The sequence below is a fragment of the Lytechinus pictus genome, chromosome 4 (assembly GCF_037042905.1).
Source record: "Lytechinus pictus isolate F3 Inbred chromosome 4, Lp3.0, whole genome shotgun sequence".
NCBI lineage: Eukaryota > Metazoa > Echinodermata > Echinoidea > Temnopleuroida > Toxopneustidae > Lytechinus > Lytechinus pictus.
Window position 1 is genome coordinate 11,000,044 of NC_087248.1, and position 26,795 is coordinate 11,026,838.

At 36.2% G+C, this 26,795-nt stretch overlaps 1 protein-coding gene across 2 annotated transcripts; it reads left to right on the forward strand.

Moving 5' to 3' along the window:
* Positions 1 to 1,378: 1,378 nt before the first annotated feature.
* LOC129259034 (ATP-dependent RNA helicase DDX18-like) lies at positions 1,379 to 25,294 on the forward strand. Of its 2 annotated transcripts, none has more exons than XM_054897304.2 (15): positions 1,379 to 1,588; positions 6,812 to 6,889; positions 7,444 to 7,557; positions 8,396 to 8,500; positions 9,451 to 9,570; positions 9,865 to 10,009; positions 10,639 to 10,739; positions 11,219 to 11,418; positions 12,009 to 12,123; positions 13,122 to 13,261; positions 14,883 to 15,044; positions 16,111 to 16,263; positions 17,146 to 17,316; positions 19,058 to 19,235; positions 23,254 to 25,294. In XM_054897304.2, the coding sequence occupies exons 1-15, from the start codon at positions 1,585 to 1,587 to the stop codon at positions 23,394 to 23,396; spliced, it is 1,929 nt and encodes a 642-aa protein (XP_054753279.2). In that variant the 5' UTR covers positions 1,379 to 1,584; the 3' UTR covers positions 23,397 to 25,294. The 2 variants fall into 2 exon arrangements, with proteins under 2 accessions (XP_054753279.2, XP_063954438.1); XM_064098368.1 differs by having other exon boundaries at positions 1,418 to 1,588; positions 7,444 to 7,625; positions 8,334 to 8,500.
* Positions 25,295 to 26,795: the final 1,501 nt, after the last annotated feature.

The window sequence follows — 26,795 nt, forward strand, 5'->3', positions numbered from 1 at the left end:
CCTCTGGGTCCAAAGGTGAAAATTTGTGTTTTCCCCATATTTTGAACTCCGTTAATATGGTGTTTAACATGTTAGGAACCCCCAAGGAAAAGCAACCTCTATACTTCATCAAGTTTTAAAATAGGTAGCTTTAAAAATTGCAAAAAAACATATTTTTGCCACTTTTTGGCAGAAAATCTGCCTTATTTTTTAAATTTGAATTGGCCGTATCTCGGCAACCCCTGGTCCAATTTTTATTTTCTTGGTGTCATTTTACTCGTGTTTCAGAGCTTATTCCAGATAAACTATTTAAAACTAGATTAACAACACTTTAATTTTTGGGGTGACGTCCCTACTAAAAAGGGCACCGTAATCTAGATAAGGGAATTAATGAAAATTTCAATTTTATCCAGTTATGTTTTATGAATCTTTAAAGATTTTTCTCATTTTACCTCATAAAGTAAGCTCGATCGATACATCAATTCTACAATCAGTAATAAATAAAAAATTTGATCTCCTTTGATTTATTGAAATATATGATTTTATAAAAAGTCGTCATTCAGAAATAAAACTAAAAGTAAAACTCAAGGTTCATGTGACGATGAAGACTAAATATTTTTCCGATACTATCCGATCGATATCAAAGTTCAAACTCAAAGTTCAAACAACGTCGCGGACTTGAGTTGAAATGAAAGACAAAATTGCCTTCGACTTCGTGAAACGGAAAGCGCTGATATTATTATTAGTGATATGTCGCCAATCTTCCTATCTCGGAAGAATGGTCCTAAGGACGTTCCTACGTATCGCTCATCTCGTCATGCAACAGGCCCATGGATGCTAAGCTTAGCTCATAGCTGTCTGTCAGTTCTGATCCCCCGATGGCGCGTTGGCGATCGATGGGATGGGTCCCGTCGCTCCATCTCCATCTCCATCTCCACCGGCCTGCCGCGACATCCCCGCTCGATCAGTTCAGCCGTGCTCCTCTACTCGCGCAGCTGTAATCACACCATTGGACAACCACTGAACTTATAATGATTTATATTGCTTTAAGGATTAATAATTCTCAATTGTATACTTACAAAATTACAAAATATAAAGAATTCGCATCAGAAAAACAAATTCTTACCACTTTTCCGTGATTACCGTGGCACTGGCAAGTAAAAATTGAGAGATCAATGAAGGTCTTGGAATAATCTATTTTTACAAGAGGGGATAATAACAAAGTGCTGGACAAACGAAAATTATGAAATAGGGTTTGTCTGTTTCAGAAAATGCATACAGTAAAATACTCTGAAACTTTGAAAAAGAAATAACCACATGCCCATTTCTTGCATCTAATTGAGTATAATATGGAGGGCTTTTAAACTTAATTTAATAATATTTTTCCAATGGTTTATTAGAACCCTTCAATAAGTGTTATTCGAACAGTCCTTAAAACAACGCACAGGGAACTTGCGATTTGCACGTGTATTTAAAGGACGTCTGTGCAAGGCAATCTCAAGAAATTGGAATCAACCAAGTAAATTAGATATTTTATATATATTATACATATTCTTCTGCTTTGCGACTGAACTTTTGTGGGTATTAAAGAGTGTGGACTAAGAAATGGGTGAGAATTCATGTTATTTTGTTATGAAATTGTTCGTTTACTTTGTTGTTGAAACGATATCTTTTACCATTTTGTCGTGTGTGGTCCCGCGTGTTATAAATGGTGTTTCTGAATCTGATGTAACTTAACCATCATCAACTGTACGTGTATACTGCACTGTATGGATATGGATGGCACGGGGGGGGGGGCACTCGATCAAAAAAGTAGGCCAAAAGTAGTGGGTATGTGCCGCGGGCGAGACAAAAAACGGAGGCCTTGGAGCGGGCTTATTGTAAAAAAAAAAGGAGGGTCCTCGGAACGGGCTTCGGAACGACAAGTGACGAAGTGTTTGTGAAAACGGGGGTCCTTGGTCTTGAAACGGGTCGCCTGCGTGTGATTGCGTATGCATCCCGATGGAACGGGCCTCGTGCATGCAGCAAGCCCGGCAGCACGGGCGCTTGGTGCGCTAGCGCAGATGCGATGGTCGGACAGCGCTCTGCGGCCGCTTTTCACAAAAATTGCGGATCATTGTAGCAGATCAATACGGCTGGAACGTCGTAACTGAAAATATGCGAAGCTTTTAATTTGGAGCGGATTTCTTTCTTCTTTTTTCTCGATAAGAAGAAAATGCTATGCTTTGGAGCGGCTTTCTTTGTTCTTTTTCTCAATAAGACAAAAATGCTATGCCTTGGAATGGAAATTTGAGTGTAAAACTAAAAATGGGGGTCCCCTCCGCGGCACATACCCACTATGCATTATGTACTGAGTGCCCCCCCCCCCCCCGGGATGGATGGACAGTGGCGGACCGTGACCTGGAGGAGACAAAGCATTGGAGGGGCACAGCATTGTTCACAAACAATACAGTGCCCCTCCAATGCTTTGTCTCCTCCGAATCACGGTCCGCCACTGTGGATGAATTAAGTCATTAACGACTAACGTTACTTACAATTTACATCATACTAATTACTGTGCATTTGATTTTGTACTGATTTCTGATAAAACTAAAGCAGAGGAAGAAGAAGATGCATGATGATCGGGTGTAGATCTAGAATAGGTTCAGCATTAACCTGGTTTAACTTAGCCAGGACCAGGAGGCTCCTAGAGAGTAAAAATCATTTACTAACTAACGTAGACTCTCCACGGAGCCAGGGATTCTATTGCATTCATCTACACATACCGCCAAAAAACCTCAAACTTTCGCCCCCGAGATTTTTACTTTCCTCCTAAATAATCTAGCCCTGAATCATGTAAATGGGATACAACTTCATTTCCGACATTTCTACGCTATCAATTTCATTTTTAAACAAGAATTCATCAAAAAAAAAAGAAAAATATTATGAAAAGACGAGGGAGACTCGCCCGATGTTTACGCCGCCATCTTGTTTTCTATTGTTCTTCCCCAACGTTACTGACTGAAGAATTGACATTAAAAGAGAGAAAGAATATTGATGACCAGGACTTGGGGACGAGAGAAGAGAGAAATAGAAAAAAAAGAGGGGAAGGTCGAGACTCGGAGAAGAGGATATTGATTGTTTTTGGTAAGAGAGCGAGAGAGGGGTGGTGAAGGGGAGAGGATGGGTTGATTGGAAAGAGAGAGTGGGGAATTAAGGTAAGCAAGAGACTGGAGATAAAGAAAAACAAAATCAGAATGAAAGAGTGAATTGGGAATTTACACGATATTAGATGGTATACCGGTATTGAAGCAATTAGGAATACTGGTATTAAAAATATCAATACTGAAAAAGCTTACCCAGGATATCGAAAATTCTAATTGAAAAGCTTTGATAAAAGCCTAACTTCACAAACGTAGAGGGCAGCAACACATGGCTGCCAGTTTTGCATCTCCCGCAAACAATTTTAAAATGTAAGGAATAAATCATTGGTAACGTATATTTTCAGTATTTTATTTGAAAATAAGTAGTATAAAAAAAAAGCTTAAGAGTATAAAGAAAAATGTGGCCCATCATTAAAGATGATATGTCATTTAGACCTAAATAAAATTAAAAATCAAGACAAAACACTATAGGCCCAAATTGGGCGACATGATTACACATGCGGGCTGGCACTAACATACTACTGTCGGTGAATGGGGATAGTAGTAAGATGTCAGAAATTGTCAAATGTATCCCCTGAAATGATGGTTATTCCTGTCTACATTCTGTTTTACTTGTATGTTGTAATTAATAACTAATTATTCTCAAATCTCGATCTCATGAGCTGTGTCTAACTTAAAAGAGTAATGCCATTAATCTCAGTCCAAAATACTGGAGGGATTACCAAAGAGGTACCTCAGGTGATGATTCATGTAGGCTCCACTACACTTCACTACCGCTACACCTACCCAAACCATCAGGGTACATAACTCGTTCTGAAACTCCTAATGACACTTTATTTCATCACTTTATGTGATGAAATCATAAAACTCATGCAACAATGTGACCTTACAAACAATCAAAAACTAATCTTCTTGCATTTCATCCTGTCTCACTCCTTGTCCTTGCTTCTGTCAGGCTCAAAATTGGTGATTTAAAGCCAGTAACAATTTCCTCGCACGTATTAATTCACTGCCGATTCCAAAACATCGCAAATGCAAATTGCGCATGCGCGGGTCGGGGTTTGCAGCTCAAGATCATGAATATTCATGAGTATTCCTATAGATCTGGATTGTTTCGCTATTTGCATATTCAGGGAAGTTTATCATGAGAAAAAGCTTAATTGTATGTATAACAGAAAAAAAAAAAAAAAAATATTGTTGAAGGTTTGAGAAAATCCATCAAAGAATAAAAGTTATTAGAAGTTTAATTATTGGATTTGTGATGTCATATGCAAGCAGCTTTCCTACGTACCACATGGAAAAAAATCGAAATTATGTCATTTTCTCAGATAATTGAAAATAGTTTTTAATGTACCTTCAGTATATCAATATACAAATCATCTCACACCCATTCCTAAAAAGAAAAAAAAAAGGAAAATTAATGCATACATATGGGGCAGCTGCTCATTAATGACGTCACAAATCCAAAACTTAAAACTCTAATAACTTTTAATCTTTAATGGATTTTCCTCAAACATTTATCAATTTTTAAATTATTTTTTCTGCTATTTTTACAACAAACTTTTCTTCAGGGTGAACTTCCCCTTTAATGACATCAAAGCTTGGTATGATATCCATGGGTTACTTAAAGGTCAAGTTCACGCCAGAAAAATATTAATTTTATTCAATAGAGGAAAATCAAATAAGCAGAACGCTGAAAATTTCATCAAAATCAGATGTAAAATAAGAAAGTTACAACAATTTAAAGTTTCGCTTATTTTTTACCAAACAGTTATGCACAACTCAGTGACATAAATAAGAAAGTCGATGATGTCCCTCACTCACTATTTCTTTTATTTATTGTTTGAATTCTCGCTACCCCAAATAGCGATTTCGCCGAGATCCGGGAAAATCCCTGTAACGTGCATTGCATTATGGGATAGCTTTTTCGGTATTACAACTTCCTGTTCGGAAGTCCAACGCACTGTTTTGCCATTCAGATCAACAGTGCCGTCATGCACAACAACACAACGTAGCTTTCGCTCGGAAAGTTCGTGATCACAACCCTCTCTTTCACTAACAGTTTTACAGCCTTTTCTGCTAAAGTCACTAATTCTGCCCGACGCTTTCCATTGCACGGTATTCATCTGTCAGTTTAGATTTTTTTAAGTTCCGAAACTGATTTTTATCCATTTTGTGGTCGACGAAAAATTGAACGAAATGAATGCTGTATATATTTAGTGTCTACTGTCTAGTTGAATACGATCGTGATGTCAGGCCGGTCGCTAAATGCAAAATTTTAAGATATTCATTATTTGTTTGATTTTTTATAACCAAATAAAAACATGAATAAAAATTATTGTCACGTGAAATATATTTTTTATTTTTATTTATAATTCAAATGGAATCAAAACTGACCAAATGTAATAAAAAGTATTATACTCTGTACATATTACGCTGATTGGCATCGATTTCAGCGTGGTGGAAAACTAAGTATCGCGAACCTCGCGCGAGCATGACTCTAAACCGGAAGTGGTGATGACGACCCGACGGAGTGAAAATTATCTCGTCTCGCGCATTATGAGATTTTTGTTCCTATTTGGGGTAGCGAGAATTATACAATATTTCAATTTTTACAGATTTGACAATAAGGACCAACTTGACTGAACCAAAAATGTTCAAACAGTGGTAATACCACAAGTTCAGGGAGGAATGAAACTTTGTTTCACAGGACAACAGGGAGAAAATTTGAATATTTCATATAATAAAATACAAAAGAAATAGTGAGTGAGTGCTGTCATCAGTCCCCTCATTTGCATACCAACCAGGATGTGAATATAACTGTTTGTGAATTTAAGCAAAATTTTATGTCATAACTTTCTTATTTCACATCCGATTTTGATGAAAGTTTTTGGATTTTTCTCTTTTTATTCAAATCATCTTTTTATATGCCCGTCCTAGACGGGACGTATTATGGTATCACGCTCGGTGTCCGTTCGTTAACTTTTCCTTGTAAACGCGATAACTTCAGTTCGACTTAATCTAAGCTCATATAATTTGGTGTGTATGATACTAGCATGGATCCCAGGAAGCCTATTGATTTTGAATTCAGAAGGTCGGAGGTGAAGTTGCCACCTTCCGCTTTTCTTGCTTGACCAATAAGTCAATAACTCCATTTTCCGCGTTACAGGTGGGCATATTATGTGCTCGCCTTAGCGACACTCTTGTTGTTGGGTGGACTTGTCCTTTAATATTTTTATGGCTAGATATGGATGTGATGTGCGTATTATGCATAAGAATTTTCTTACTTTTCTGCACCAGTTTTCTTTTCTTTTCCCCAGTTGTATATAAAAATGGCAGTAAGATTCACATGAACCTAATTAGGAATGAGGTGAGTGTGAATGCAAAAATGATAAGTTTAATAGAAGAAAAGACATTTTATGCATTACTTACTGTATTTCCAGTCTTATGGACTGCATGTAGCAAAACCCTGATATCCTATTAACTGTCTAATCCAATAATATTGAGCTGGCTAACCCCCCCCCCCACTAGTTTTGCCTATGGCTGCATCTGTTTTCAGGGTTTATGGTGTGTTCTTTGTTTTTGTGTTTGCCATAGATATTTTACGAAGAAAATGACTTTTGTTCTTGATTTTACAAAAAAAATTATACAAAATTATTTTCCGTCTCTTCCTTCCCATTGTTGTGCAGATTCCCAGCAATCTCACGCAGTGACTTCGACCAATAGTGCAAGGAAGAAGAAGAAGATCAAGAAGAAATCACTTTCAGGTGATCATTTAGCATCTAATAAAAACATGTACACCATCAACATACCAATGATGACAGCCATATTGTTCTAGGATGCTTGCTTTCATCAACCCATATAGGACATTTTCACCTTTTCCCCCATTTTTTTGTTCACATACAAAGTACAAACGTATTTAACCAAAGCCAGTGGAGTAATAAACAAATATTTAATAGGTTTGAGTTTTTGAATGGCACATTTTCTGCAAAATTGCTAAAGAGCCAAAAATATTGGCATTGTTTATTATACACTGTATGTTGTATACTTGATGTTGTAGCAGGAAATAGCATGAACAGGTCAATTCAGATAGTTATCCAAAGAAATCTGATACATAACATATGAAGATGATGTTGAAAAAAAAATTACCCCTTTCCCATATGCACTATTGTAGTTGATAATTAGGGGGGTGGGTGTTTGAATGTATTATGTGTGTTTAATATTTGAAAATGTATTCAGGAAGTGGCAAAAGGGCATTCTTTTCTGAATGTGCCATAACTAATTCTATCAATTTTCTTTCATGTTTCAATTCTTTTATTAGCTGAAGAGGAAACACTTTCAATTTCAATGGATGCTAACACCAATGAAATATCTACACCTGGAAACAAGAAGAAGAAAAAGAATCAGAAGCAGCAACAGGTACCAGACATTTCAGGTAATAATGAGTAGAATTGACTTCTTCATTACCAACGGTCATGATGATGAGGAGGAAGAGGATGAGGGGTATGATGATGAGGAGGAGGATGAGGGATGGTATTGTTAGTATGATGATGATGGGGGTGAAGGCAATGGTGGTGATGATGGTGGTGATGATGATGATGATGACGATGATGATGATGATGATGATGATGATGATGATGATGATGTGTATTGTGATGATGATGATGGTGATGATGATGATGATGGTGATGATGATGATGATGACGATGATGATGATGATGATGATGATGATGACGACGATGATGATGATGATGATGGTGATGATGATGATGAGGAGGAGGAGGATGATGAGGAGAAGTAGGAGGAGAAGGATAGTGATGGTAATGATGATGATATGATGATGATGATGGATGATGAAGATGATGATGATGACAACGACGATGATGATGATTATAATGCTGATGATGATGATAAGAGGAAGATGATGGTGTTGATAGTTGTGATAATATTGATGATGATAATGTGATGATGGTGATAAAAATAATGAACGTGATGATACTTCCTATTATAATGATACTTTGTTTTTATGTAGCACCTTTATAAAAGATTTCAACTTTACAGTAATCACACAGAATCATAGAAAATCATATTGTTACGACTCTGTACAAAAGATTCATTCAAAAGAATATTTACAAATACAATTCAATAAAATTCATTCCAATATTTATTTGGTCTTTTTAAAAATAACTTCCGGAATATTGTTTTATTAAGAGAAAATCTCAATTTACTGTAGATTTGACAAATTTTGTCCCTTTGTTGCATTCTTTTCCTAGATAATGAACCTCTACCTGAAGAAGAAGCAGCTCCTTCCCAAGAAAGCAAGAAATCTAAGAAGAAGAAAATGAAAAGGAAAGCTGAGAATGAAGACCAGTCTCCAGGTGAATTGATTTAATTTTTTTATTTTTATTATGATTTATGGCGCAGTCACATTTCCCCTATGGTGGCCGTACGGCAAGTCGAACATTAACATTTTTTGTACCAGCTATTATTATTTGATACATGTACATATAGTTGGTTTGAATAAGAATGAATAAAACTGCTGTTTTCTACTCGCCGTACGGCCGCCATAGGGGAAATGTGACTGCGCTATTACTGTTATTGAAGGCCAAATCTATAATTTTGCCACATGTAAGACCTCAAAATCAAGTAAATTCGGTATCTTGTTATTAGCTAGTTGGTAGAAAGAAATGGGCAAAGCTAAGATACTGTGCAGGTCTTTTGGGATTTTTTTTTCTTCGTATTTGGTGCTTGCAAGCACACACAATGGAAGCCTTGATTGTTTCTTGCCCATTGAGATGATTTTCATTTTGTCTTTAAAACTTTCAGGAATTGTTGATTGTGCACGCAGAAAAGATATGGTATACGTCTTCTGTTGGAAGTAATTTTCTTTTCTACTTTTTACAAAGTTACAAATAAATGCAGGTTGTGGTAGCGATTTTAAAATAAATTCATACAGAATCCAATTAAATGGTCATCCAAGTGTCCGTATGTATGAATTAAAAAAATTGTGCCAAAGGATTCTGGAAGAAATAGTGTAATTGCGGGGATGTAAACAAAATAAACATGTCATTTCACCAAATTGTTGGGTCTCTTACCAAGCAATGATAATACACTGTCCCATATGTTTTCATCTGTGTTGGTAATCTTCAGTGTGATTGTTTTTCAGCATGGATTTCATGATTTCACAAAGTTCAGTTTATGTAACTTTACCAGATCTAGATCTAGGATTATATGGTGACAAGTTGTTTTTACAGACTTATTCACAAAACCAGTGTTTGCTGCAACTATTTTAATACATTTATTAAAAAAATGTTCTCTGTTGACCTAGATACAAAGATACCTCGAACTGAAGAACCAGAGGATGAAGATGCAGAGAGCGAGAAAGAGAATGGGGAACAAGATGAAGATGAAGATAAAGAAGAAGCCAGTCAAGAGGAAGAAGCTGACAGTGAGTGTATTAAACAGAAGTGATTCTAGATTTAAGGAGAAGCCTGTGAACTACTCAAAAGCTGAATATATTCCTCACATGGATCGAAAAGTCTTGTTCATAGATGAGTTGTAATCTTTTTTATACTTGCTAACATAGCGTTTATATCACCTGACATTATAAGCATATTAAAGAAGCAAACATGTTGATATAATGGTGTGTTTTATTCAACCTTAAGCATGTATAACCTTATATAACCAATATGCATGCATAATAATAACAACCTTCATACATGTATATCTCTCTCTGTGACAGGTACAGAAGAGATTTTATCAGACACCAGCTTCTCCTCGCTGACGGATAAAGTTTCTGATCTGACGTTGAAGGGCGTGGCCGATATGGGATTTACTCATATGACGGAAATCCAACACAAAGCTATACCACACATGCTGGAGGGCAAGTGAGTATGAGTTCAAAATGATGGATTAGGATTAGGATTGATAAATTGCTGATGGAATACATGATAAACAAAAGGAAGATGATGATGGTGGTGATGAAGATGATGGTCATGATCATCATGGTTACTGATGATGATGCTGATGATGATGAATCAGGATGATGGAAATGATGTTGAATGCTAACGATGATTATGATGATGATGGTGGTGATAATTAAAATGGTGCTGATGATGATGACGAAGATGATGATGATGATGATGATGATGATGATGGTGATGGTGATGGTGATGGTGATGGTGATGGTGATGGTGATGGTGATGGTGATGGTGATGGTGATGGTGGTGGTGGTGGTGATGATGATGATGATGGTGGTGGTGGTGGTGGTGACGACAACGGTGATGATGATGATGATTGTATTGGTACTGATAGTGATGATGATCATGATCATGATGGTGATTATGATAATGATGACTATGATGACAATGATGTTGATCATGATAATGATCTTGATGACAGTAGTCATGACTGTGATGATAATGGTGATAATAAGTGTAAAATTCAATTGCTTTGTTGCAATGATACATACTTATACATTTTTCCTGATTTCACCAATTCCTCCACATATCATCAGAGACATTCTGGCTGCTGCGAAGACGGGAAGTGGAAAGACGTTGGCCTTCCTCATCCCTGCAGTAGAACTAATGTACAAACTCAAGTTCATGCCAAGAAATGGTGAGTTAGTGTGCATGTAGTTGGGTTTCTTTTCCCATTAAAATTTCTTATTCCAGTAAAAGCATGTAAAAAATCAAATTTGATTTTCCCTTTGTTAATAGCTGATCAAAACAGCTAGATGCAACCATTTTTGTTACGCATGGGAATTTTTAAATCCATGTAAGTTTTGTTAGTTTGAGAAATGCATTATTAATTTTTTGAACTGTTACAAAGTATAGTATAAGAATTATCTGAGGCAAGATTTTTTATGCTTATCTTTTTTTTTAAGTAGCCTAATCATTACTCCTGCTTTAACCAGTGCTTGAGCTACACCAAATTTAAACACTATTTTTTTTCAGTGATATTTTGTGAAATATTTTTATGTTGACAATGCTTACACAGATGACTTTATGGATACTGTTCTCAAAGACATCACCTTTCTGTTGAGCATTGACCATCATACACATTTCCTCCCTTACTCTCTCTGTGATCTGATACAGGTACTGGAGTACTGATCATCTCTCCAACCCGCGAGCTCTCGATGCAGACCTACGGTGTCCTCAAAGAGCTGTTGGAGCACCACTACCACACGTTTGGACTGATCATGGGCGGGACTGACCGTACCACCGAGGCCAAGAAATTGGCCAAAGGAATCAACATCATGGTGGCTACACCGGGCAGACTTCTTGACCATATGCAGGTAAGGCTCAAGTGTTTGGACAACCATTTGAATTAAAGTGGGATATTTTTTAATTCAATTCAAAGATCTGGCAGCTAGATTATATAAAGTCCATTTCTACCAAATGCCAGCTCTCCTCCAACTACCAGCTTTCCATACCAAATTTGTTGCAATCATTGTCCAAAGAATGTACTGACCACATTTCTATATGGTCGGTGAACTTCCAGCATCTTAAACAAAGCAATGTACAATTCCTGATTTATGCGAACAGAAGTTTCTGAGGTCAGACAATGACCCAAACTTTTGCTAATAATTATTCAAAGATACAGAATTTTAGACTAGCATTCTATGCCAAGCTTTATGCCAATGTTCATTCTTTCTCCTCTTTATCCTGCTTTATTCACTATGTTCCTGCTAGAACACCAACTTGAAGACAGCAACTACTCTATTTTTTTCGGAGGGCAATTTTTTGTACTGGATTATTTTTTTCTACCAATGGTTTCTGCATGTCCCAATAGAAATCTCTCTCAGTTGCCTTGTTTCCCCAAGCATTTCTCTAATACAAAAATGGCATCCATAATCATGTATACTTTCACACTCTCTACTTTCAGAACACACCACAGTTCATGTACAAGAATCTCCAGTGCCTGATCATTGATGAAGCTGATAGGATCCTAGAGGTTGGCTTTGAAGAAGAAATGAAACAGATCATCAGACTACTCCCAAGTAAGCCTTCTCTCATACTTGCTTTAGTTATAGATATACAGAGATGCCAGTCTTTTGGTTTTTGCCCAGTCTCATTTCAGGCCCTGACCGCCTTACTCTTCAAGCTTTTTCAGAGTTTTATATTTTACAGCACATTGGTTTGTGTGTGTGTGTGTGTGCTTATATTTACCTTAAGTTTGTTTGAATGAAAACCTTAATAAAAACATGTTGAAAAAAAAGTGTGTGTGTGTTTGTGATGGCTTATTTTCAGGTATAGTAAGGAGAACTGCTTGTGCTAGCCTGTTGTACACAAGCAAATGGGGGGGGGCTCAATGTGCAACGTTCTTACTGCTGCACCACATACTGGCTTAATATGTGACGTCACAATACGGTTCAATTCATTGTGCTAGGTATCATGCGGATGCGATACGCGTAGGGCCAACTTGCTGAATGCGCCCTACTGCTGCAAGTGATGTGTGCTTGAAGCAATGCTAGTGAGCTACCAGTGTTGCTGCTTTTGATTTTGCTTCCACATGGTATGTCGATGGGTTAACCTTGGAAAAATCCTATTATCATTCACATTTTCGCTAATTTCTAAGGTGACATACAATTCTTATTTGTAAAATGTTAAGTATTTCGCATTGGGTGAAAGAGAGAGACACTTTGTTCAATGAGGTGCAGCTGAGAATAGATGAGAGCATCTCTCTTTCAGCTCATGCCTATTCGTATATGGGGAGCCATGTAAATTAGGTAGAAAGAACTTGTGTATAAAGGGATATTTAGGTTGGAGTCTTTGAACTGTTTGTTTATTTCTTGGGTTTACCTTGTCATTACACCTTTAAACAATGCTATAATGCATTGCATGATTGCCTACTCACACATGAGACTGCCAGGGGCATTCCACTTGTTATAGACCAAACAGTTATTTTAGTTGCCACTACCATTATCGCTCTTTTTGAGTGAACTTTATGACTACAGATACATTTAACATTTTATTCTAAAATAATTCATCCGTCCAGAGAGAAGACAAACAGCGCTCTTCTCAGCCACCCAGACCCGCAAGACCGAGGATCTAGCGAGGATATCACTCAGGAAGGAACCAGTCTATGTAGGAGTGGATGACCATAAGGAATCAGCTACAGTCGATGGCTTGGAACAGGTAGGGGAAGGTCAAAGGTCAGAGATGACCGTGTTAGGCGTTGCTGTTGCGTCAAGCCCTTGTATGTCTCTGATATTTAGTGTGATTGACCAGTGCCCTGTCTCACAAAAAATTGTGATAGATTTTAATCAAACTTGCATTGCAATTGATCTTAAATTGATATATCTGTACTACAGAAATTTTGAACAATTACAATTTGATTTTGATCTGAATCTAAACTGAAGTCTTATCTTTTTTAACAGTATCAGTTATTGGCACTTTGACACTCATCCGAACTCTCTCATTCTTTCTTTTCTTGTGCGCCTCGAAATAGAATATTTCTAGATAGATGGCGCTATATAAATGCCTATTATTATTATTATTATTAACCCTAAATAGACTGGGCTATTTCGACGCCTAAGAAGACTGGGGGGCTGATCTCGGCCGTCGATCGCGCGATCGCGACGAAAAATTGGCACGCGCGTTACCCATGGCATTATCTACAAAACTATAATATCAAATTCTGCGAAAAATCTCATTGCTCATTAATTATGCTAATTTATGCATAAAATCATGTTTGCTCTAATTAATAAAATAATGCCCCTAAAATGCTAATTTTTGTTTCACATACTCTAGATAGGCATCTGATCAAATTTATTTTTTCAAAACTTTCAACATCACATTTATTTTCTTATGTATTCTATTGTTTTCTAAATTTCTTATGTATTTCTTTGTTTTTCGACTTTTTGTTTTTTATTGTTTTTTCAATGGAAATTGTCAGAAAATTTATTTTGACCATAAAAAAGGTAAAATTGATTGGATTTTAAGCAGTAAAAGGAAAAATAATGATACATTTATGAATTTTGGCTAAAAACACTATTTGCATTGGATTTGTACACAAATTCATGTTTTTTAGTAATTTTGGGTCTGCATGCACTTACGAAATGTTGCGTAATTTCGGAACCGTGTACCCGGGGGTCACAATTTTGGTCTCAAAAGTTGCGCAAGACGTGAAAGTAAAAAATCAGCGAGCGACGCGGTCAAAAAATTTCAAGCAGCGGATTTATCACGAAAAATGTCGAGGGGGGGGCTGAATCAGCCCCCCCCCCCCCAGTCTTCTTAGGGTTAAGACAGCCATGTAAGCTACTTGTATCAAGTGATATCCACTGTGGATCTAGTGGTTCTGACTCTCACCTTTTAAACAGAGGGTCGTAGGTTCAAATCCTAGCCATGGCGTGTTTACCTTCAGCAAGAAATTTTTCAACACTGCACTGCACTCCACCCAGGTGAGGTGAATGGGTACCCGGCAGGATTAATTCCTTGCATGCACTGAGCGCCGGTGATGGTAGCTGGAGCTAAAGCCGGGGTAATGATAGCAAGCACTTTGTATCCTCAGGCAAAAAGTGCTATATAAATCTAGCTATTATTATTATCATCCAAATTTGTTTGGGTGTAATACCCAGCTTTGATGTTCACAATCCTGAATTCACTTGCTAGTCAGTTTAATCAAGGATGATAGTTTGCTTCTTGTACAATTTGGTGGCCACTAAAAACAAGGTTTCACTACAGACAGAAGGCCACTATGACAGGTTTAACTATATAATTGATGTACGGTTCCTTATATTTTGATACTGACTATTAGGGCTACGTGGTGTGTTCGTCAGAGAAGCGTTTCCTCCTGCTCTTCACATTCCTAAAGAAGAATCGAAACAAGAAGGTGATGGTGTTCTTCTCTTCCTGTATGTCTGTCAAATACCACAGTGAACTACTCAACTACATAGATCTACCAGTCAACTCTATACATGTAAGTCTTGCTGTGATCAGGCCCCTGTCTTACAAAGAGTTGCGATTGATCTGATCAAATACAACTATGGAAAGCCAGCAATGTCAACATCTAGAATGCATGTTTATTCAAAATATTTTCGAGATAATGATGTATATTCATTGTTTTCTTGACAATTCAGTGTGCTTTTCTTTGTTCACAAAGTAAATTGTGCACATTCCCTATGGAAAATATTATGACATTGATGGATTTCCATATAGTTGAGATTGATTGGATCAATTGTAACTCTTTGTAAGATGGCCCCTGATGTGTAGATCGCACTGGCTCCCTCCCGCATCTTTTTTATGTTCTATCCAACAGCTACAGGCTGGTGACTGTTACGATGAGAGAAAAAAAAAATTAAAAAGCAAAAGTGGGTTTTCGGATGACCAGATATTGAAGGTGATACATGTAGGTTTATAAGAAGTGAGGCTATCTTTGATGTATGTTGACATGTATGTGTAATTCCATGGAAGATTCAGCATTTTTGTACCTCCAACCCCCATTTTCCTCCAGTCTTCTTATACTTCATATACTGCTCGAGCCATGATGATTTCAGGGCATTTCAACTTTTCATTTGAACAAGAAAACAGATTTCATAAAGATCCCGCATATAGAGGGTCTGATCCCCACATGTTATGGAATTTCCCATTTGATATCAACATCATTTCTTTGTAGTGCTAGGCAATATTTTGATAAGCACAAAATTATGCAATATTTAAAAAATATTGATTCTTCGATAATGGTTATATAATTATGTTGAGATATCGTGATAACACAAAATGACCAGAATATTGTTGATTATGAAAAGGTAATCATTATTTATTGCATTAAACCAACTCAGAACATCATAAGTCGGTACCCAAATGCCCACATCTCTTGGACAAGCACTGATGAAAGCCTTGCTTCCATTACCCTCTTCCCTGCCCTCATGTAATTGCAGCTCAGAATGAATGCAAAAAGAATTTTCAAACTCGGCAATATTTTGCTGGCAATAATCAACTAACAATGACACCGACCAGCTCTATTTCTTTGTTGATTGATCCAGGGTAAGCAGAAGCAGAGTAAGCGTACCCAGACCTTCTTCAGGTTCTGCAATGCCCAGACAGGCATCCTCCTGTGTACGGACGTCGCCGCCAGAGGTCTGGACATCCCGGCCGTTGATTGGATCGTTCAGTATGACCCGTCAGATGACCCAAAGGTCAGTGTTGTCTTGATGTCTTTCGTTGAAGCGCAATCAGGGGCAGGTGACACAAAGTTCAAAGGGGGAGCGAACTGACTGTGTGTTGTCTCTCATTGACTTATGTTATAAACAACTAGTCTTAAAATATGTAGATAACTAACAACTAATATAGTGGATAGATTAGCCCATATTTTATTTGTGTAGAGAAACTAAAAAAAAAAAAATGAGAGGAATGGTACCTGTTTTGCTATTTTTAAACATAAATATTTCGATATGAATGCATCGAGTCGTGAATTAGTGTGTTATAATTCAATTGGGTCTGTATTACAAGACTACACTGCTGAGAATGGTGCATGATGGGTAATGTATCTGGCCAGATACGAGTAGTTGAGGACTTCAAGAAGGGATATTAATGTTGCTGGTTCTTATGGCCTTTAATAGCAACTGATTGTAATGTGATAAAGCCTAAAAATTCAAAGCTTTGTGTTAGATGGGCCAAACTGTAAAATGAATGTAGTAAAATCAGCCTCTTCCATTTCCAACCTGATACGTATGTAATAATCTTGAATATAATTTTTGTACAGGGATACTTGAAATATGTTTTGTTATTTGTATGTCAAAATGTACAAAACAAACTGTAATTGTTGAAAATGGAAATAAACGAAATGAAATGAAATGAAATCAAATCAAGTTGATAATCTGATAGCCTGCCCTTGATCTGGTATAGTATGTAAGCTGATTTGTCATATGATAGAAGTGTATTGTTATTTGGACTTTGTAACAGATATGTAATGATGTGCTGTTACAGTTGACAAAGAAACTAATGCTATTTTGATAAAAAGGTTAAAAAGAAATTTTTTTTTTTTTGTAAATGCACTTTCTTGACTTATTTTTCTGCAGGAGTACATCCACAGAGTTGGACGTACGGCTCGAGGGTTAAAGGGCAAAGGTCATGCCCTCCTTATCCTGAGGCCAGAGGAGCTTGGTTTTGTACGTTACTTGAAGCATGCCAAGGTACCGCTGAATGAGTTTGAGTTCAGCTGGAGCAAGGTCTCGGATATTCAATCTCAGGTGAGAGATTCATTAGCTTTATTAGTTTTGTACAGATACACTGTAAAAAAATATTGGGTAAAATTTTTACCACCACAAGGGTAATTATGTGTCCAACCAATTTTGGGCAGTATTGTATCCAATCTGGGCAGCATATAGTCCCGTAAGGTTGAAAAATAAGCAGCAATTACTTTAGAATGGGCAAGATTTTCATCACACTGGATAAATAAAAATGCCCACTGTTGGTTGGACACATAATTACCCTTATGAAGCACTTTTACCCAATATTTTTAGAGTGTATATGATATAAAAAATACCCAATCAATAAACACAAATCCTTGTGATTAATTGTACAGTTGACATGTTTGATCGACTACATATACGATAAGTCGTCAATCGTAAATATCAGCCCTGGCTTCAGTTGCCAGAAAATGTGAATTTCTGCTCCCTGTTGTATTTTCCACCAAAGTCGTAGAGCAAATAAGGTTTACATGCATTCATACATACAACACTGTAGCTGCCACTTTGTTGAAATTTATCAAAATACCTTGTTTTATCAGAACCACAGTAGGAAATGTTTAATGAGCATAGCATTGTAGTGTATAGTTTGCAATGTTATCAAATCATATCAAATGGTGAAAAACTGCTAATACTGAGCAGATTTTTTTTCAATTCTACATGATGTTTATCACTCTGATTTCTTATATAAATCCTGATGACAATAATTTCCAAATTTGGCTTGACAATTATATCTGATAACCAATCAAAACTCAATATCCTTTGTGCTACTTTTTTCCATTTTACATTACGTTTGCTTTGTTTGATTTTGTTCATTCTTGCATTTACTTTTGATCAGTGCAAAAGTTACAAAAAATTTTGAGCATCATTTTATTCAGTGCCATTTTATTAATAGATCTAGTAGTTGATACATTTCAGTTTTACATGCTCTTTACCAAGTGATCTGTCCCCTTCTTTTAATGCCATGCACTACTGAAGATCTGAGTCCTATTTCATAGAGACTTGTAACAAATGCTAGATGTTTTAAAACAAGTTTACTGTTCACTATTGGCCAGCCAGATCAAATGATTTCAGGAGCTGAACATTTTTAACCCTTTCCACGCGTACTTCGCACCAATGCACACTTGGTGCCGTGCGAACTTCGCATTTCACACTCAACAAACAATGCATTGTTTCCCTCCCTGAAAATAATTCAGTACAGATGGGTTCATGGTCCAGCGCACAAAGAGTTAATTGTAAATTGGTTATTATAACGAGTTTTAGGAAATTTGCCCCAAGAGTCTTTGAGCACCAAAGAGAGACCAGCAATGTATAATTTTATGTCATGATCAAGATTTATGTCATCAAGATCACTGGACAGGACTTGCAGTTGACCCAAGAAGATATTGATTGAAGTGGGGGCATCTTGTTCTAGTGGTTATGGCACTCGTCTCTCAATCAGAGGGACGTGGGTTTGAATCCCAGCCAAGACTTGTTTTCCTTCAGCTAGAAATTTACCCACATTGTGCTGCACTCAACCCAGATGAGGTGAATGGGTACCCAGCAGAATTAATTCCTTGAAATGCACTGAGCTCTGGAAGGCTGCTTGCGCTAAAGCTGGGGTAATAATGATAATAAAATACACCTCAGAATAGATTATTTCTAGACAGCAATATAAATGCGAATTATAATTATTATTATTGATCTAATTCCTTTTTCAAACTCCCTATGTCAATAACTTGTCCAACTTTCTCATTCCTTTCAGCTGGAAAAGTTAATAGAGAAGAACTACTTCCTTCACCGGTCAGCCCAGGAGGCATACAAGGGATACGTCCGAGCATACGATGCCCACAGTCTCAAGAAGATCTATGATATCAATACCTTGGATTTACAAAAGGTTGCCAAGTCTTTTGGCTTCAAGGTCCCACCCAGCGTTGACCTCAGTATCCTTTTCATTGACCTATAACCTTTGACCTCCATTGATTCTATTTGCAAAAGTAAGAGGTTGGAATTTAACTGAGTGAAGTTTTAATATGTCGCTTTTGATATTTGTTGTTTATACTAACTGCACTCCATCAATAGTTGGTTTGTTACAACTTGATGGAGCAGAAAACAAATGGTTAAAGATCAACTGTTCTCAGGAGAAACATCCCTATTAAACAATTTTTTTTAATATAAGAATAAATCTTGCAGATATCATAAATTTATAATTGTGAAAAATTTGTCTATATTTCCATGGTAAATTATCAACAATTTCTATGAAGTATGTAAACACAACTAGTATCAGCAAGCGCACAAGTCCTGGATACATGTGTCTGATTTGCTCAAAATCAAATCGTGATTATTTTCGGAATTGCGTTTGATTGCAGTTGTGTTTGATTTGAACTCTTTCTGCAACAGATTATAGCTCATGGACAAATCACTGATAAGGTTGATTAAAGGACAAGTCCACCCCAATCAAAAGTTGATTTGAATAAAAAGAGAAAAATCCAACAAGCATAACACTGAAAATTTCATCAAAATGGGATGTAAATTAAGAAAGTTATGACATTTTAGATTTTCGCTTAATTTCATAAAACAGTTATATGCACATCCTGATCAGTATGCAAATGAGGAGACTGATGACGTCATCCACTCACTATTTCTTTTGTATTTCATTATATGAAATGTGAAATATTCTAATTTTCTCCGTATTGTCAAATGAAACAAAGATTAATTCCTTCCTGAACATGTGGAATAAGTATTGTTTTAATACTATATGGTTCAGTCAAATTGGTTCTTATCGTTAAATCTGAAAAAAAATGAAATATTGTATAATTCAAACAATAAAAAACAAAATAAATAGTGAGTGAGGGACATCATCGACTGTCTCATTTGCATGTCACTGAAATGTGCATTTAACTGTTTTGTGAAAAAAATAAGCGAAACTTTAAAATGTCATATATCTTTCTTATTTTACATCCGATTTTGATGAAATTTTTAGCGTTTTGCTTGTTTGATTTTTTTTCTATTTATTCAAATCATCATTTTTCTGGGGTGGACTTGACCTTTAAGAATCCCATTTTTGTTTCCCTGCCCTGAACGAAGTTTGGCAGAGAACTAGTAATCACTTTTCCTGTTGGTCTGTTAGTCCGTTAGTCCAGTGGTCTGTAACAAAAATGTTATTGTTCAACTTGCTCTCATTTCTTTATTTCTGCATCAGTTTTGATCGTACTTGGTTCAAATGATCCTTTGGTAATACCACCTGTGTGTTCATGAGGATGATAATGACAAAGGTCTTCTAGGGTCAAAAGATCTTATTGCAAATTGATCGGTGGAATCAGGCAAGAGTTGTGGTTTGTGAACCACCTTTTGTAATATTGTGAATGAAGCCAGGGGTCAGTGACACAAAACTAAGCAATTGATCATACTGTTGATTTGCACATTTGATTGCACAGCAGTCCCATGATCACTTAGCTTTGTGTGACCGGGCCCAGATAGATTTGATGTGGCAAGATTTTGTTTCATTTCCTTGTTCTGTTCTGGGAATCCAGGCACCTTGAATTTAACTACTATGCAGTAGTCCCGGTGGGTGTTTCATAAAGCTGTTCGTAAGTTAAGAGCGACTTTAAGAACGACTGGTGATCCTTTCTTGTTGTAAATGGTATTGAATTGGCGATTGTTTAGCGCGTATAAGGGTTCACCAGTCGTTCTTAAAGTCGCTCTTAACTTAAGAACAGCTTTTTGAAACGGCCCCTTGGGAAAGTATATGTGTGTTCATGGAAATTACATATAGATTATTTATAGCTGACAGAAAGGGAAACAAAGGTTCATAAAAACTCACAGTCAATGACTATTTCTTTGTATCTTTATATCATTTTTTGTCTCACCTGCATAGCAGAGTGAGACTATAGGCGCCGCTTTTCCGACGGCGGCGGCGACGGCGACGGCGACGGCGACGGCGGCGGCGACGGCGGCGGCGGCGGCGGCGTCAACACCAAATCTTAACCTGAGGTTAAGTTTTTGAAATGACAACATAACTTAGAAATTAAATGGACCTAGTTCATGAAACTTGGCCATAAGGTTAATCAAGTATTACTGAACATCCTGCCTGAGTTTCATGTCACATGACCAAGGTCAAAGGTCATTTAGGGTCAATGAACTTAGACCATGTTGGGGGAATCAACATCAAAATCTTAACCTAAGGTTAAGATTTTGAAATGTCATCATAACTTAGAAAATATATGGACCTAGTTCATGAAACTTATACATAAGGTTAATCAAGTATCACTAAACATCCTGCATGAGTTTCACGTCACATGACCAAGGTCAAAGGTCATTTAGGGTCAATGAACTTTGGCCGAATTGGGGGTATCTGTTGAATTACCATCATAACTTTGAAAGTTTATGGATCTGATTCATGAAACTTGGACATAATAGTAATCAAGTATTACTGAACATCCTGTGCAAGTTTCAGGCCACATGATCAAGGTCAAAGGTCATTTAGGGTCAATGAACTTTGGCCAAATTGGGGTATTTGTTGAATTACAGCCATAAATTTGAAAGTGTGTTGGTCTAGTTCATAAAACTTGGACATAATAGTAATCAAGTATCACTGAACATCCTGTGCGAGTTTCAGGTCACATGATCAAGGTCAAAGGTCATGTAAGGTCAAAGAACTTTGGCCACGTTGGGGGTATTTGTTGAATTGCCATCATATCTCTATAAGTGTATTGGTCTAGTTCATAAAACGTGGAAATAAGAGTAACCAAGTATCACTGAACATCTTGTGCGAGTTATAGTAGTTTTCAAAATCAGCACTGCTGCTATATTGAATCGCGTGATGCAGGTGAGACGGCCAGAGGCATTCCACTTGTTTTTTATAGGTTCTTCTTTTTAAATGCTCTTGTAATCCTTATATTCTCTTTAGTTTCAGTTTTGTTCTATTATGTATGAGGATGATACAGATAAGGTAAATCTGTGTGGAATAGTGGGGGGAAAAATGAAAAGAATTTGACACAAACAACTATACAGTAGATGGATTTTTTTTCTTTGACATGTTTCTTTTTGATATGTGATAATGTTATATGATAGATTATTCTTGGTTTATGTGGTGCCACACATTTTTTTTATCAGAGGTCCCTTGGTACTTTTATAAAAATGCAATAATAATTACCTCAAATATCACATCAAATATTAAAGCTGAGTACATGTTTTGCATTTTAGTGATTATTAAAGTAATTTCAGGTCCCCATTTACCTTGGTCAAGTGTGGGTATTTGCACTGCAAAAACTCTGGTGTTGATTTAACACCAGCCCGGCATCTATATATGTCCACACCAGAGAAGTGTTAAACAACACCAGTTCCTTTTGGTCTAACACCAGATAGGTGTTTATACAACACCAATTAGTATTAAAACAGTATCGGTTTGATTCCAAACTGGTGTTTGGAATACTGTTTCAATACTTCTCTGGTGTGGACATCTATAGATTCCGGGCTGGTGTTAAATCAACACCAGAGTTTTTGCAGCGTGGGGTTGATGGCTAGAGTGGGATTAGAACTCTTGACCATCTGATGGGAACACAAGAGTCAGAACCACTACACAATAACACTTCCATCTAATAATAATAATAATGATTACCTCTTGTCAAGTGCTTTTTCAAAAGTTACAAAGCACTATAAATTACAATTTGTAATATAAGATTTTTAGAACCATGATAATGCTATATAGAATGGATAATTGTGAATACATGTGAGTTTGACTAAGTCAAATGTCTTGGAAGTTGAAACCGCAGAAATGTATTCGACTAAAACAATTTTTTTTACTTAGAAGAAGTGAAAAATCTGGTCTGAAAATTTGCTTTGACTTTCAATATGCTACATTTGACTAATGGAAGGTTCAGAATTTAAGAATTTCTCATGGCGTGGATCTAAATGATCTGCTAAAATGAGTTGTTATCCTTAACCATCTTTCTCCCTCAGTGGTTTATGGCAGCAAGAAGCAGCAGCGTGAAACCAGAAAGAAGTTCAGCTATGCAGAACTCAACCAGAAGATGGCCCATAAGACTAAGATCTACAAACACATACCAGGAAAAAACAAGGACAGGAGACAGTTCTCAAGATAACAGCTGGAAGATAGCAGACCAAGATCTTCTATCAAGTCACAGGTCTGAGTCTGAGATAAGGATTGTGGACAGTTCTTAGAATCCAGATGAGGCAAGATTAAGATCTAAACACATACTAGGAAAGAACAAGGAGAGGAGACAGTATCATTGGTCTTGAGTCTCAGATAAGGATTGTGAACAGTTATTAGATTCCAGATGAGACAAGTTCTACAAACACATACCAGGAAAGGACATAAGGCAGAAGACAGTTTTTAAGATAACAGGTAGAAGATATTAGACCAAGAACTAAATTTACATCTAGGCCTAAAAGTTAAGGTTATAAATAGATCTAAATTTCCTGATGAGACAGGACCAAGATCTACAAACACGTACAAGGAATGAACTAAGACTGGAGACCATTCTCAAGGTAACATCTAGAAGATATTAGACCAAGATCTACTTTATCATCCTAGACCTAAGTTGATTATAGACAGAAGATAACAGATAAGACAAAACCAGGATTTCTAAACACTATCCTTGAAAGAGCAAAGGAAGCAGACAGTCTCTTAAGACATAAGTTATGACTTCAAGTATGACTGGTTACGTTGGCTTGCACATAATGGCCCCAGCTTTTTCTGTCTGAATATGAAAATGAACTGTTTCATAATTCTCATCAATTATTAATCCTGATTTAATTTCCCTTATACTCCACATAATCAAATGGCTTTGAAATGATTTGTGAACTCATGTGATATACAGAAATTAAGTTGAAGTTCGCTTTGAGAAAATTATCTTTATTTTCTCTTTAAAAAAATCTTGTCTCGATTCCTCCAGCTCACTTTCTCTCTTTTTCACATTCACATGCTGCTACTTATTTGTGTCGATTTTCTCCTCTTATTTTTTTTTTTGGGGGGGGGGGCAGCAGGGGGTGTAGATGAATTAAAAGTTAAAGTAATTCCACCCCAGAAAAAATATTTGAAACAATAAAGCAAAATCAATCAAGTGCAACATTGGAATCTAATCAGAATCAGTTGTGAGATAAGAAAGTTATAACATTTTGATATTTCGCTTATTTTTCACAAAACAGTTTATATGTTTAACTCAGTGATTTGCAAATGAGAGTTGATGATGTCACTTAGTCACTATTTCTTTTGTTTTTGTTATTGTATCACAATGTCTTAACTTTAAACAGATTTGACAACAAGGACCCTCTTGATTGAACCACAAAAGTGCAATTCAATGTTCAAGGAGGAATAAAGATTGTTGTACATTACCATCAGGGAAATATTAAACAATTCCTCATTTCACAAAATAAGACAACATAAATTATTGAGTGTGTGATGTCTTACATTCCCTCATTTGCATATCTACCAGGATGTGCATATAATTGTTTTGTGGAGTTAAGCAAAATTTATAAATGTCATGACTTTCTTTAATATTATATATTTGATTTTGATGATATTATCAGTGTTTAGCTTGTTTGATTTTCTCTTTTTATTATTGAAAATTCTACTTTTTGTTGTGGTGGAATTGCCCTTTGATATTCAGTAATTATAATGATTTTGTGAAAATAAGTTACCGAACACAAATTTGATAAAATAGTATGCTTTTGAAATATAAATGATACACATATTGGCAAATCCATTAATTATGCATGTCTGATCCATTATGCATGAGGACCCTTCCTGAAACCAATTTTCTCTGTTTCCTACTTCATCTTAGAAGTTGAAATGATATCATGGCCTGAGCAGTTCATAAAGTAAATGTAAAGAATGGAGAAAATTTGGGGTCAGACTAAACAAAAAAATTATGATTTTATGGTATTTCTGAAATACATATTTTCTTGGTTCTGTGAAAAATGCTCTACACATGCATAATTATGTGATATATAATACAATAAATTCACATTTTATCAAAAAAATCTTTTGAATTTTATCTTTTATTTACTATGTAGTATTTACAATTTACATGCAATATTTTTCTGAAAAAAATGTTAATGTTGCCTTTGTATTTTTGTCCTAACTTTCATGGATTTGGGGGTTGGTGAAAAATGATATTCTTGATGTTGAATTGTGAACATGAAATGATTTTTGGAAAATGACACCACAAGTATAATTAAAAGAATGATCTGAATAAGTATGTTTTAATAGAAGCAGAAAATATAGAGAAAAATATTGGTAAAGGTTTTTTGAAAGTCTTTCAAAAGATATGTAGTTATGAATTTTTAAAGTTTAGGATTTGTGACATCACTAACGAGCAGCTCCTCCGTATGCCATGTCAGGTATGTTCCCCAAAATGACATTCTCTCAAAATATTTTAAGTAGTTTTATCATCAGACACATCTCATAACCCCTTCAGTAGAAAAATATTTTCAGGATGTTCCATAAAAAAATTGAATTTGTATTGGGCCTATATGATATATTTGGGAGTTGCCAGCATATGACATCAAAAATAAAAAACTTGACAAATTCATAAGTCTCTTGTGATTTGATAGATTTTAATCAAACCTGTACCAATATTAATCTCTATTTTTTCTGCTTACCATATTGGTGTGAACATCCCCTTTAACCTGAGAGGATTGGATTCAAGCTCTTTCCAGTCACCTCTTTAGGTCTTTTTTATCGCCTGACGATTGGACTTAAAATCAGTATCCCGAATTCCATTTTTATATTGTACTATATGTTTATAAGTAAGTTAAATTTCTTTGCTAGGAAATATTCCAAGTTTTGTTCTTCACGAAACAATGTTTATGAACCCCATATTCAATTATTAACTTCCATAGGAATTTTATCTAAAATATTGATCTAGATTTGAAGTAGAAGCTCAGGCTTTGTAAGATATATGCTTTTGTTTGGAATTGCCCCAATACATGAAAAGACAAATACCATCATACTATAAACAGATAAATGTTTTAGTGGTTGTCAAGCCAGTGGATGAGTTGACCAATGATTAGTAAACCTTATTAAAGGAGAATGAAACTCTTGGAGCAAGTTAGCTTTTGTGAAAGCAGAAAAATCAAAGAATAAGATCAACAAAAGTTTGAGTAAAATAGGACTAGCAATAGAAGAGTTATGAGCATTTGAATGTCGAGATCACTAATGCTATGGAGATCCTCATATTGGCAATGCGACCAAGATCTATGATGTCACAGATGAACAACTCTCCCCTTTTGGACACTGAAAATATACCCCAAAACATCTCTTTTTGCTCATTCTTATCATGTGATAAATGATTCATCAATGATATAATGTTGTGAAACCTCTGTACTTGTCCTCTCATAAAGAGAACACCTCACCTTGTGATAGACTCTATAAAAGTGAGAATATAAGTGAAATAAGTACTAAAGTAATGAGGGAGTTGTACGTGTGTGACATCACAGATCTTGGTCGCATTGCCAATGGGAGGATCTACATGGCATTA

What these genes read in the sequence shown, in the direction of transcription:
- LOC129259034 (XM_054897304.2), top strand. An exon ending in CAAGAAGAAATCACTTTCAG is followed by an intron (nt 6,890 to 7,443) that starts GTGATCATTTAG and finishes TTCTTTTATTAG; the next exon opens with CTGAAGAGGAAACACTTTCA. An exon ending in GACTTCTTGACCATATGCAG is followed by an intron (nt 11,419 to 12,008) that starts GTAAGGCTCAAG and finishes CTCTACTTTCAG; the next exon opens with AACACACCACAGTTCATGTA.